This window comes from Ursus americanus, chromosome 16 (genome assembly GCF_024610735.1).
Source record: "Ursus americanus isolate L20-20 chromosome 16, mUrsAme1.1.p, whole genome shotgun sequence".
In the NCBI taxonomy this organism is placed as follows: Eukaryota; Metazoa; Chordata; class Mammalia; order Carnivora; family Ursidae; genus Ursus; species Ursus americanus.
Window position 1 is genome coordinate 19,358,701 of NC_142142.1, and position 13,795 is coordinate 19,372,495.

At 38.0% G+C, this 13,795-nt stretch overlaps 1 protein-coding gene across 29 annotated transcripts in view; it reads right to left on the reverse strand.

Moving 5' to 3' along the window:
- The window catches only part of SYTL2 (synaptotagmin like 2), a 121,222-nt gene that overhangs the window by 2,980 nt on the left and 104,447 nt on the right, over positions 1 to 13,795 (reverse strand). For 23 of the 29 annotated variants that reach the window (XM_045815610.2, XM_045815621.2, XM_045815618.2 and 20 more), the window contains 6 exons: positions 11,135 to 11,254; positions 9,655 to 9,824; positions 8,498 to 8,600; positions 6,234 to 6,404; positions 3,566 to 3,644; positions 835 to 934 (listed from right to left, as the gene is read on the reverse strand). In XM_045815610.2, coding sequence (XP_045671566.2) covers positions 835 to 934; positions 3,566 to 3,644; positions 6,234 to 6,404; positions 8,498 to 8,600; positions 9,655 to 9,824; positions 11,135 to 11,254 — 743 coding nt within the window. The remainder of the gene's footprint in view (positions 1 to 834; positions 935 to 3,565; positions 3,645 to 6,233; positions 6,405 to 8,497; positions 8,601 to 9,654; positions 9,825 to 11,134; positions 11,255 to 13,795) is intronic. The other 6 variants (XM_045815622.2, XM_045815620.2, XM_087868204.1 and 3 more) reach the window with 1 other exon arrangement.

A 13,795-nucleotide genomic window follows, 5' to 3' on the forward strand; every position in this document is an offset into this window, starting at 1 on the left:
TAAGATTTGGAAGCATTCCTGATTATCTGTTTTCTGTTCTTAACCTACCACACCTCTTATAAACACAAGAAGGTCTGAGAGTTGTCTCAGAATGAGAGACTGACCTGAGCTAAAAAATCTTACCAGCTGATATCTCTATGAATAATATGTATAGGGAAAATCACAGATAATGGCATAAAAACTTAAATAGCTATAACTGGTCTTCTGGAAGAATCTATGTAGATAAAATTAGTCAGGGGGAGCTAAGAGAGTACACACTAATCTCTGTTTAGTTACTACTGACTAGATGCTAGGCATTTATATGTATAACAGAGAAAAAAGTTTGCCACTTAAAAACTCAAATTGTCTTAAGCTCCTATGACAAACTATTAGTAAGGGTCTGTTTAGCAAGTCATTTTCTACATATTTTCAGGATGAGGCAAAAGACCTTTTGCAAATAGTTCACAAAGGTGGGACAAGGGACAGGAGGAAGAATTCTCCCTGCGCCACAAAAGAATCAAGGGGTATGGCATCCTACCATTAGAAATTTGATGAGTTTTTTTTATACTGAATATTACCCTCACCAGCAGATGTATCTCCTAGAAGGCATTCCATATCTGAGTTCATGGTCCGTGGTTTCATTTGTATGTATGCCCTCTTCATGGTTTTAAAACTAAAAAAACCTTTGAGGTTCAATGTCATAGAGCCCTCTAGTTCATGTCGCCATTGTTCCAAGTTGTGTCATTTAAACCATGAATTATGAGTTTCAGCATCACAGATATTGAGACCTGAAAACAACCAGCAAAGGCCAGGCTTTGGTACAACTGAGAGAAGCGGAGTTATCAATGCTATTACCATTTAACAAAAGAATTTAGATGGCTGCCCCTTAGCTGTGGTAGATCAAGACATTCCTTCACCCAGATGTGCACTTCTCCCGTTGTAGGAAGCTTTTTACCTGTAATTGGAAAAGGACAGAAAATGAAATTTCACTGCCATTCCTCTCTTGGCAATACGACATCCAAAGATGCCAACCTAAAAATGGTCTGGCACAGTGATACTAGCTAGGGCTTGAGGATATGATCCTAATTGGTTAAATCCATACATTCCTAACTAAATCTTCCAGTCTTGCTGCACTGAGCTCAGAGAGTTCTATGAAAATAATTCATATTGGGGCACTCGTGTGCCTCAGTTGGTTAAGCATCTGCCTTTGGCTTAGGTCATGATCCCCGGGTCCTAGGCTCGAGCCCCACATCGGGCTCCCTGCTCAGAGAGCCTGCTTCTCCCTCTCCCACTCCCCTTCTTGTGGTCTCTCTCTCTGTTAAATAAATAAAATCTTAAAAAAAAAAAAAGAATGGTAAAAACCCAAAGGAAGTGAATTGAGAGATGGAGAGAGAGGGAGAGAGAAAGGAAATAGGTTTGGGGATATAATTTGAACTCCTGTATCACACAGTACTTAAAGCCAGCCCCGGGATGCCTGGGTGGCTCACTCAACTGAACATCTGACTCTTGATTTTGTCTTAGGTCATGATCTCAGAGTCATGGCACTGGGCTCTGTGCTCAGCGTGGAGTCTGCTTGAGATTCTCTCTCTCCCTGCACCTCTGGCCCTCCCCCTGCTCATGCTGACTTGCTCTCTTAATTAATTAGTTCTTTCAAAAAATTTTTTTAAAAATTAAAAAAAATAATTCATATCGATTCCAAGTACAGAGTGCTATATCATTTTTTTCTAGTTTTGGCTTATTTCAAGACAAGTTAAAGAAATCAGGTATGTAAATCATCCATGTATAGTTACATTCAAAACACCTCAATGAGATGCATATTCCTTTCAAATATTAATACTAATATCAATTGCTGTTAATGGGAGGCAATTGAAACATACTGAGTATAAAGTAATCAGAATAGGTACTGGCTAAGAGTATAACCACTCTTCTTGTTAAATTTGGTTACATACTTTATGGGAATATTGTATACATACACATAGTAACTAATGTTAAGGACAGGGAATTACTGAGAAGTTGGCCTAGTCTTCAGGTGTTGGTTAGACTGGGTACACATGGACAAAGGGCCACTACCATATTTTTCTGAATAGGTTAACCCAGTTAACCAAGCAGAATTTAATGAGCATCTATGATGTGCTCAGGCCTATGCTAGGAATGTCATTGGATATACAAGGAATAAAAGACATCTATGTCCTTGGAAAATGTTTACACTTAAGCCAAAAAGAATAATTCATATAAAAAATATAAAAACGTAATACAGAATGAAATGCCAAGCTATTACTGCAATGTTCTAGATGATGATGCGATCAGTGAGGGTGAAAGAAATAGCCAGGAAAAGCTTTATGGAAAAGATGGGACTTCTTCTCAACCTATCCAAAGACTTGGTGAAGAGGCAGACATTCCAGGGTAGAGAAACTACATGAGCAAGAAGTCAGACAAGGTGGAGCCCATCACAACACATGGTCCCTTTTGCCCCCACCACCAAGAAATGATAGTGGAGGAAAAGAGATTGGCAGAATTTCTATGCATGTGGACCATAAATGATAGGATACAAATTATATATATTAAGAAAATCTGCCTTTTAGGAAGATCTAGAAGTAACAACAAGGTGGTTTGGCAACCATAGGGGCCTAAAGATATGTTTTGCTTGTCCTCCAATTCCTTTTTTTTTTTTTAAACTGAATTAGAATGCCTTTCTCCAGTTCAATCACTGCCCTTACCATCCACTATTTCTTTCATCCCACAAGTTTCACTGCCTGGTTACTGAGAACATTTGAGTTGCAACCTCTGATTTCAGTCATAACATTCATACAGATTCTTAAGGAGTAAAACTTGGGGAACTTCTTGGGAAATGAGAGGGGGCTGGCATTCATTACTTGCTAGTCTCTTGTTCTTTAAGTGGGCTGTAGACCTGAGGCCCTAACATCACAGATGCAATTAGAACCTTGAGGAAAAAGCTTTCTGCCCTGCTGAGGCCTTGGAGAACCAATGAACTCTAATTTCCTAGGGGCTTCATATGCATTCTTTTGATTCTCACCTGTGAAGAACACTCAGGCTCCATTCTTACCATAACACTACCAACAGGTCCAAATTCTGGAATACGGTAAAGGCCATTCCTGTTGTGCAAATACCAACTTTTTGGAGAGTGAGGTGAAAATTAAAACAAGGACTACAAACTAGAGAATTTTGTAAAATGAGGATTTTTTTTCTTCATGGAATCAGAAGGTAGAATGGTAGTTACCAGGGGCTAGGTGAAGGACAATGCAAGGGTATAGTTTAATGGGTACAGAGTTTCATATATGCAAGATGAAAAAGTTCTAGAGCTCTCCTTCATAACAATGTGAATATACGTAACACTACAAATGGTACACTTAAAAATGGCTAAGATGGCAAATTTTATGTTTTGTGTTTTTATGACAATAAAAAAAAAAGAGAATTTGTCTACTGTAAATTATTTGGTCCATACAATTACTAAGTTAATAAATCTGCTTAGGGTTTCACCTTTGAAAATATCATAGAGTCCAAAGAAATCCTTGGGAAGGGGAAGGATCAGGAAGGGCATAAATTTGGATGGAAAATCATTGCATACCAGGAATTGGCTCTGGGACATACTGGAGAGCTAACTTCATTTCACCTCTGTTTTCCGCTTCAAGGGCAACTGGTGCTGTCTGGAAAATGAAGGACTGTCAGTAGGTGTAAGACACAAATGACTTTACTGTTTATTGGTTCTCTGTTATAGGACCATAACTGCTTCAATTCTGAGACTATGTATCATCCATGAGTGCCCAGGATTAAAATTTCCTTCCCCATCAGAGCTGAACTCTTGCTTTTATATCTGGGAAAGCTATATATTGTGTATCTTGAAAAAACTTGCTTGGTACCCAGAAAACATCTCAAGGCCTTTAGTCCAGAGATGGTAGAGAAATCAGAATGCTTTCTTGGAGATAGGAGAAATGTCCTGTGATGCTTTGGTTTTTATAAAAACACACATATTTTTGTTGGTAACCCAGCCAGCACATAAAACTATTTATTTGTATTATTCTCTTTCTTTGAGTAAGAAGAATGTGGGAAAGGAGGGGGAAGAAAAGCCAAACATTACATTTTCAAAGCTGCATTAACCTGATTGTTTCAGATCACATCATGTGAGATCTCTAAGAATAACAAAGACCGGACAATAATTTAAAAATGTATGTCTATTATTTTCAAGTATAAGAAAGATGGTTTTACTTTCAAATTCTGGTCCTTTAGAGTCTTATTGCCAAAGCATGGCTATGCATCAGAAACATAAGGGAAGTTAGTTTAAAATGAAAAGCTCTTGACATCTTCTGAGGAAGACTAGAAATAAGGGCTTCAGGTGATTTTTATTTATTTTTTTTTTCAGTTTCTTTTTTTTTAAATAATCTTTTTTACTATGTTAGTCACCATACAGTACATCCCTAGTTTTTGATGTAAAGTTCGATGATTCATTACTTGCGCATAACACCCAGTGCACCATGCAATACGTGCCCTCCTTAATACCCATCACCGGCCTATCCCATTCCCCCCTCCCCAAAGCCCTCAGTTTGTTTCCCAAAGTCCATAGTCTCTCATGGTTCATTCCCCCTTCTGTTTACCCCCCTTTCTTCTTCCCTTTCTTCTCCTATCAATCTTCCTACTTCTTAAGTTCCATAAATGAGTGAAACCATATGATAATTGTCTTTCTCTGCTTGACTTCAGATGATTTTGATGCACTATTTGGGAACCATTTCTCAAGTGAAAGTGTTGTATTATGTAGATACTAAACAATGATTTGTATTGTTGCTATTTATCACTTCTGGCTGGGATCACACCAACCCTCACACTGAGAACAATAAAAAAAAAACTGGATTAAACGAATTTATTTGAAGGAGCTAAAGAATTATTAATATAGACAGGACTCAAATGGACAAGATCTTTGAGCCTGACATTCTTTGCTTTTCATGTTGAGGCATCAGCTGATTTTTAAGTAGTGCCAAACTAGCACATAAAAGCCTACCTGAAAGAGACTAAGAAGCCTGAGCACGACTTTCGCCAGTCTTGTGGGACAGGGGAGACAAAAATTGGAGTTCACAGCCAGCAAAGATGGAATAGCCTTAGAAAATACCCTAGATCAGTGGTTCTTAAAGTATGGTTCCCCAGGCCATACTCTGCATGAGCAATTAGCAATGCCTAGGAACTTGTTGGAAATGCATATTCTCGGGCCCAGATCTTACTGACTCAGAAACCTTGGGAACAGGGCCCGGAAATGTGTGTTTTAATAAGTCCTTCAGGTGAACTGGATGCATGCTAAAATTTGAGAACTACTTTCCTCGGCTTTCACTTGGAACCTCTGAAGGGTCATAGCCTAGGAATATGGGTAAGCAAAAACTACATCAGACCACGAGAAAACTGAACCCAACTTCTAGTCAGTTCATTCTCAGATTAGATTAAGGTGATCTGTCCCTACCCTGTGTGTCAGAAACAAAAGTAAAACGTCTCAAAGTATCCCTAGAGTTTTTAATATATAATGTCTAATGTGCAATAAAAACCAAACGGGCATACCAGGACAAAGGACCAAATGACCGAACTAAGATAAAAAATTGTTATAAATGTTTAAGATACTAGGTTTTCAGATAGATACCTTAGATAACTTTAATACGTTCATAAAGATAATGTCAAGATAGAGAATTTTAGCAGAGAAGTGGTCTATAAAAAATCAAATGAAAATATAAATCTGAAAAATATAATGTTGAGCACTTGTAAGATGGTTGTTTTAGACATAGCAGATAAGAAAATTATTAAGCTGAAAGATAGGTTAGCAAAAACTAGCCAGCCTGAAATCTAGAGAGGAAAAAAAAAGAATAGCAAATACAGAAAAGAGCATAATAGACATATGGGACAGGCGCACCTGGGTGGCTCGGTCAGTTAAGCATCCCACTCTCGATTTTGGCTCAGGTCATGATCTCAGGGCCGTGAGTTCGAGCCCTGTGTAGGGTTCTACACTGAGCATGGAACCTGCTTAAGATTCCCTCTCTCCCTCTCTCTCAATCTCCCCCCCTACTTGCACAGGCTCTCTCTTTCTAAAAAAACAAATAAAATTAAAAAAAGAGACATATGGTGCTAAGTGAAAAGATGTAATGACCCAAACTATGGATAACCATTATGAATTAAAATGTGATTATAGTAGCTTTCTCTTATACACCAGGCCTCAAACCAACTAACCAACCAACCAACCAACAAGCCAACAAGTCTGCACTTACCTTTCGCTTCAGAGGGTACCACTTCAATTGTTTATTCTGTTTGTTGTCCCAGTCCCAAGTTTCCAAGTCAAGTTCCACTTCTCCTAGAAAACTATTGCGTTTAAATGTATCCCGATGCCAAACAGAGAGGTTCAGCTTTTGTGTTTTTAAGATTTGCTTTTCGATTTTATACTGCAGATCAAAGAAGGAAATTAAAGTGGTAAATAATATTATTTTATACCAAAGTTATGACACAGAGATGAAGAGAAAAGTCATTTGTGCAGATCACGTTTTCTCAACTGTTAACATTTCAAATCTCAGAAATATTGCAAAGTCATCTTATTTTAAGTGTCTTGTTTCAAAGAGCTAAATCCATCTTTCACAAAAGCTGATTTTCTTTCTGCTTCTGGAAAAGCAAACCACAGTTCAAATATCATAGCCAGTAATAGCTCTCTAAAAACAAAAGCCAATTATTCATTTTTTGCTGGATGTTTTTAGTTCAAACTAGATATAAATCCAATTTAGTCTAAAAATACTAATGAAGTTTAATCCTGTGGTCTGTTTTCTACCTAAGGACAAGGTATTTTTTCTAATAGACTCTATTTTTTAGAGCAGTTTCAGATTTATAGCAAAATTGAGCAGAAAGTACAGAGAATTCCCATATATCACTTCCCCCCCCCCATTTACCCAAAACATCTCCCACTATAGATATCCTGCAACAAGATATTTTTCAAGAAAAGATATATTTGTTTTTTCCTGCTTCATATGGTTAAGTGGAAAATATTTGGCATCTTAACAGTTTTTTTCATCTAAAATGCAGTCAATCCTAGATTATATATAATCATGGAAGGGATAATAGTACTTCTAATCTAAAAATAATCTCTATTTGGCCTTATGATGTACTACTTGAATATCCATTTCAGTTGGAGCAGTCTTGCCTTTCTCTGAGTTTACCATTTAAATTAGCTGGCTTTTCCTGAGTATAGGGTTGAAGTAGCTGACCCAGAAATAGCTAGCGTCCTGAGGTATACCATAGTCAAACTGTAATTAAAAAGTGGCTACAGAAAATCCATAAAAAACTGACCCGTGAAGGACTGAAAATTAATTTAATTCTGCTTCTTTCCTCAGAGGAGAATCAAATAGTGGGACAGACTTTTCAGAAAGGGGAAATGAAGAACACTTCTTATATTTTTAGTTTTACATTATCATGACTAAGGCAGCCTTATACAGTCTGGGGGAAAAAAGTCTGGGGTATTTGAGACATGCATATTTTCAACTCATCTGTCCATCCATCTCTCCTTCCAATAAACATTTCTTGAGTACCTATCCAGACATTGTACTAAGAGTCAACATTTATGTGTTTAATGTATACTAATCACTCTGCACATATTAACTCTTAATGTTCACAACTACTGAAGTAGAGAGGCAGGTACTATTATTGCCTCCCTTTTGCAGATCTGAAGAACAGAGAGGTTAAGCCATCTGCCCACAGGCACAGAGCTGATGAATGACATGGGCTTGGTCCCTGCCCTCCTGGAACTTACTTATAATGGGAAACTTATAATGGGAAAGCAAACAATGAAGCCAGTAGTTAAAAGCCCATATAAAACAAGGTGCCTGAGGCAGCAGACCCAGGGGGGACTGAAGTGTTAAGTTCAGCTTCTCATGGGAAGAGGCATTTAAAGCTGGAGGAGATAGTTCAGGATAGGATATGGGAAAGAGAGTACTCTATCCTGATGGAACACCAGGTTCAGCAGTGTGAGAAAATGTGCTTCATTCCTCCAAAGAACAGAAAGCCATCAGGGTGATCTGAACAAAGACTCTGAAAGTGGAAAGATGAGGATGGAGCTTGGGGTGTGAAGAGACTGGTGGCACGGTAAGGATGGACTTGCCTCTAAGGGTAATGGGAATCCTGAAAGATTTTAAGCAGAGAAATAACATGATCAAAATTATGCTTCTGGTAGCGCCTTTGGTTACAATGCTCCATGTTTTCAGGTATGTATCTTTCAGCAAACTCCTTTGTTTCTCTAAGCCTCATGTGTGAGGGGCAGGTAATACCCTCCTGGTGGGGTATGTAGGGAGTGAATGACAGAAGGCATAATACAACATTCATGGTGTATGGTCCCATGCAAAGCAGTTTCTCAGAACATGTTTATCCCTTCCCTTCTCTCTCCATGACTGACTTCATCTGTAGAGATACTACCCAAGAAGACATGGCTATCGACACACAATCACAGTGAAAGCTCATTATTTAGGATTTTCCTAGACAGACAGTTCATAGATACCCGCAGTATCTCATTATACACAGGATTCAAAGTCTTCTTCACTACAAGTGTTTTCTTCTTGCCCATTTTGCCCTTGTCTGGTAACAAATAGGTCTTTACATATCTGAAAAGAAAAGTAGACAGACAAGAAGGTCAGAGAAAATAAAAGATGTTTCCATCTCTGCTTTGAAAAATGCATTGGTAAGTGACAGAAATAATTATTTCATGACACTGAGAAAAGCAGTTAAGTAATGAATATTCTCAACAAACCTTTTATACTTAAATTTTTAAGCACAGTGCAACAGAATTGGCCATTTTATACTGTTTTGAAAAATTTTAAAGGATATTTTCTGAATCCCTTTCTTCCTTTGGCCTTGACAAGGGGGGGGGTGGCAGGGGACACACATCTAATGTAGTTCTTAATTCTACTGGCTTGTTTACTATTTAGAAAAGGCTTTGGTGGTTGCAGAACTTTTTAAAAAAATTGATCTTAGCATACCTAAGCAAGCCATATTCAATGGGGAAAAAAAAAGGATATTGACCCCAGCTGTTTTGATAATAAAAGCATAAAGGATCGGGCTTATGCTAGCAAAATAATTAAGGATCTGACTTCTGCATACCATTCAACTTTTGCAAATAAACTGAAATTCAATTAAGTCTGTGTTTGAAAAGATGAGCTGGTAATTTCCCCTAAAGTTCTTCTGTAAAATATAATTTAAATTTAGAAACGACCTCATTCTAGAATCTTAACTGTTTCTGCACCACTGAACATTCTGAAGTATGGCCCGACATGTCTCTAATTTTAGAGAAGTTTGAGAGTGTCATGGGAAGAGACTGGGATTCAAACCCTCATTCCCCGTTTTGCTGCTGACTCTGAATTTATGTGAATAAGTCACTTATCTTCTCTGGCCCTGGTTTCCTTGTCTGTTAAAAGAACGAATGGGACAAGATGGCTTCAGAGGTCCCTTCCACTTGAAACATTTTCTCCTTCTCTGACATCTTTATAGTTTAATAAGTTTGGCATATTTATAGAGTAAACAAAACACCATTTCCCCCCCAGTTTTTCTTCTCATTTCTTTTTGATACAGTCACACACATATCCTCCCTTCAATTACTTTCCCAATTCCTACAAGATTACGAATAATTAAGAGAAAACAGTGATTCCAAGTTATACTTACGGGTCTGAGCGCTGTTTTTTGACATCCGCTGCTGCTAAGTCTTTACACTGGGCCACAAAGACATGTAACTCCTTCAGTGAGTCCACATAGTCGACTGCAAACTGAATATTTCCTTTCACTTCCAGATTGCCAAAGTCTCCACTGTAAACGCTCATCACACTGCCGCTCACCTGAAGGCATTGGAAACACTCAGTGTTTGTTCCTATCTTGTTTGTGGGCCCAACGCAAGCATCATGAATATAATCTTGGCTTGCCATTATTTCTCTAGTTTGCATTTAAAGCAGTTAATAGGGCATAAAGACAGACCAACACAGACAACCTGACATGATATATGACATGACTAGTGTTTTCAAAAAAAATTGCCTCTAAAAGATACAGATGACAAGTGAAATGCAAAGTTATTTAGATGCTGGCTCATTTCAAAGCAAAGTTATTTAGATGCTGGCTCATTTCAAAGCAGGGGGATTTTATGATAGAGAGCATTCAGAGTTCCATTTTTAGGCAAGCTTAGTATTTAAGATGTTAAAGAAAGAGGATGTGAGAAACCTCAGGCACACAAATCACAGTGACACGTTGCTCTATCAAATTTCCAAGGCACTAAAAAGGAATCTTACTATGTTACCCATCCACTGAATCTAGGAAAATGCTTAGTGAGCCATACGCCTTTAGAGGTCAGGAAGGGTAGAGAATGGATGATTGATGAAGGCAGTTGAAAGCCTTCCTCAGGCCATACTTTTTGAGTATCATCAGCAGAAATTCAATTTAAACAGATTTTTTAAAAGTTTGAAAAATGGAAGGCTAGTAAGAATTTAAGTGCAGCTTTATCATTTGGTTAGCATACCTGGTGAGATAGTGCGTATAACAGAGAACTATCTGGGTAAGTGTATGTGGGTATGTTTCCATATATATACACACATACTCCACGCACACATGATGACCTTACTTTATGAAAGGAGTTCTAGGTAAAGTCACATTTTCGACATGGAACCTGAACAACTACACTTAGGAGATTTCCCTTTAAAAATCCTTCTCTGAATCCTTCTGTAAGGCAAAAAATCACTGCTCCTATTTTATGTGAATCAGTACTTTAATTCACCATGTTTGCTAAAAGACAGGCACAATCCTATACCTGCAAACAGAACTATAAAACATATCCGATACAAGCAGGCTTTACAAAAGTTATCCCATTTTTGCACAGAAAAATGTAGCGGTTCATCTTGTTGGTAATTGAGGTTTATTTTTGAAGCAATTACATTCAAAAAAACCATATTCATTTATAATGGATATGAACTCTTTTTATGCTTAAAAAAAGAAAAACAAAGATTTAGCTAGCCAGAAGCTAATTCTGGGTTAGAGAAAAAGCTTGTGCCCTTGGCATCTGGAGAATACAACAGGAGGCCGTTCTGTAGCAAGCAGGAGCATGATAGAACAAGGTTCACGGAAGCGCAAAGATATTAACACGGAGCCTGTGTTTACATACAGAAGACAGGGACGTCATGCCAGAGGAGCTGCTAAGATTGGTTAAAGAGCTTGGGCTCTTCTTGTGTCTGCTGAGCTGGTAACTGCTTTCTGATGCTGTATCTGTTTCTCTGTCATCACTCTACAAAATATCATATAATATACACAAAATTTAAATTCAGAATGAGTGAAGATCAGCATCTCTATTTAGAAAAACATGACACCTTGGTATCCCAGTGATCTATGAACATTTCTGAAGGTCAAAGGACACTAGTGCTAATCATCAGGGAACAGCAATCAGGATGAAGTGGTGGTGTATCCTGGACCTCACTAAGGAGGACAGCAGTGCTTAGCTACCAACACCAAACAAAGTGATTTGTTTTTTCACCTACAGGTGGGCCTAAGGTGCTTCAAAAGGCAGCACTGCTGTGAGCTTTCTTGTCAATCTCTTAATATCACGTATTTATGGTACGTGGAGAACTTTATTGCTATATATGAGAAATTAACTTTACCCAAACAACAAAAGGTCTAAGATTTACCGTCAAAACATAAAATGTCATGCTCAATTCCTCTCATTATTAACATAGCCTTAACTTCCCTAAAAATCAAATCTTTTACTTGAGACACTATTAAACTAGAAAAAATAAATGCTAGTTTGATCTGTTTAAACTAAAATTTAGATACATACAGATTTTAAGAATTTTAAACCACCTTTTGTGTATTTCCATACTGAGATTGTGTTTATCTTTTTTACTGCTATAGGGAAGTATATATTAAATTATATTTATTAAAGTATATTCAGTTCTACCCACATTAGATTTTAACATTTTTGGAAAAATATTTTAACATATTTTTGGAAAAATAACAAAGATACTTATTTTAAATATGTTCCAGGAAATATTTACTTGGGTCAAAAACAAGTGGCAATAATACATTTAATTATATTTAGAGCTAAAGTTTATTAGATGGTAGCTGTAGAAATTCATGATTCAGAATGAGCTCCTTTGGGGGTTAGAGAGTTTATGGAGCAGTTCAGGGGAGTTAGGGAAACACCTCTGTGGAGCAGTTAGTACACGCCAAGGTATTCCAGGGCCATGCAATTATGTATCATATAACAGATGCCAATTCTAATGCAGATTAAGGAAGGAGTTAAAGAAAAACAAAATTTATCACTTATATGGATAAGAAAAAAAATCCTCCCTCAAGGATTAAAAAAACCCACACCATAGTGTGTCTGTTGTCACCCTCTCTCCACCGTGCCTACAGTCCATTTCCCTCTATTACAGCATGAACTGTGCTCTACCTAGTGTTTCAGGTCACTAGTGAATTACTGAGGATGGGATCCTGTCTTGTTGACCTCGAATGTCAATTTTCATGCAGCAGGTACTCAATGAACATGACTGAGGCTAAGCCTCAAAGGCAAAGTGGACAGAGCAGCAAGGCCTGGTTTCATGTCCACTTCCTTTAACATTCGATCTGACCCACATGCTTTGAGAGGTAAAATTCTATAGCTTCATTTGGCATCTCTGATGCACAAACTCAAACGATTTGGACTCTCTCTTGTGTGGAGCTATGAGGTGGCACATTAAACTGATGGAGGAGAAAAATGAATGGTGTCACTTGCCTCTTAAGTTATTATATAGCTTATTCATATGACCAACCAAGACCAAAGCGTATTTACAAAGGTGTAAAAGCAGGAAATCCATGAGCTTGCCTACTGTTGGCTTCCAACTAATGACTGAGTTCCAAAGAATGAGTGATTCTTTTCAAAGGAACTGTAATGTGGGCTGTTAAGCATATGCAAGGGTGTGTATTTGCAGACACAGTTCATCTAAGGCCCAAGAATAGACAGAGGGGTGCCCGGGAGGCTGGGGAGGAGGTACGTTATTTATATGCTATCTAGAATTTTCCTCACATTTCATCTACTAAGAGAATGCTTGAGGATAATGCTTTTTATTTCACTATAAAATATCAGAGCCAAACAGCTAATAGTAACAGTTAGCATTTACTGGTATTCACTGTGTGTCAAGCACTCTGCCATAGGTTTCCCCCATATTCTCTCCCTGACTCCCCACCACCTAATGAGGTAGGACTAGGAAGCCAGACTCAGGGAAGTTAAGGAACTTGCCTGGAGTCACACACCAAATTAGCAGCACACCCAGCACTAGGAACACCTGACTCCATGCTCCTAATTATCTTGGATAGAACAGGGAATCTTTTTTTTTTTCTTTTAATTCCGGTTAGTTAATACATGGTGTTATATTAGTTTCAGGTGTACAATATAGTGATTCAACAATTCCATACATCACCCAGTGCTCATCACAAGTGCAATCCTTAACCCCCCCATCACCTACTTAACCCATCCCTCCATCCACAACATGGGATCTTAATTAAGTCAAAGGACCTGAGTTAAAGTCCTACATCTACTTTTTAGCAGCAGATGGATTTGAGGAAAGTGATTTAACCTCTCTCAAGTACTTTCCTCTTTTGTAAAATGGACAACATAGTACCTACCTCATTTAGTTGGTGAGAGTTAGGTATCAGAATGAATATTAAGTGCCTGGTATTTACAAAGTACTGAGTGAATAGCAAGAATAATCCTGTTCTGACCTGAGACAGCAGGTATAATGGCTAACCACCATAATCAGATCCGAGCTCCAGACCTGGCTCGACCCCCTTCTAG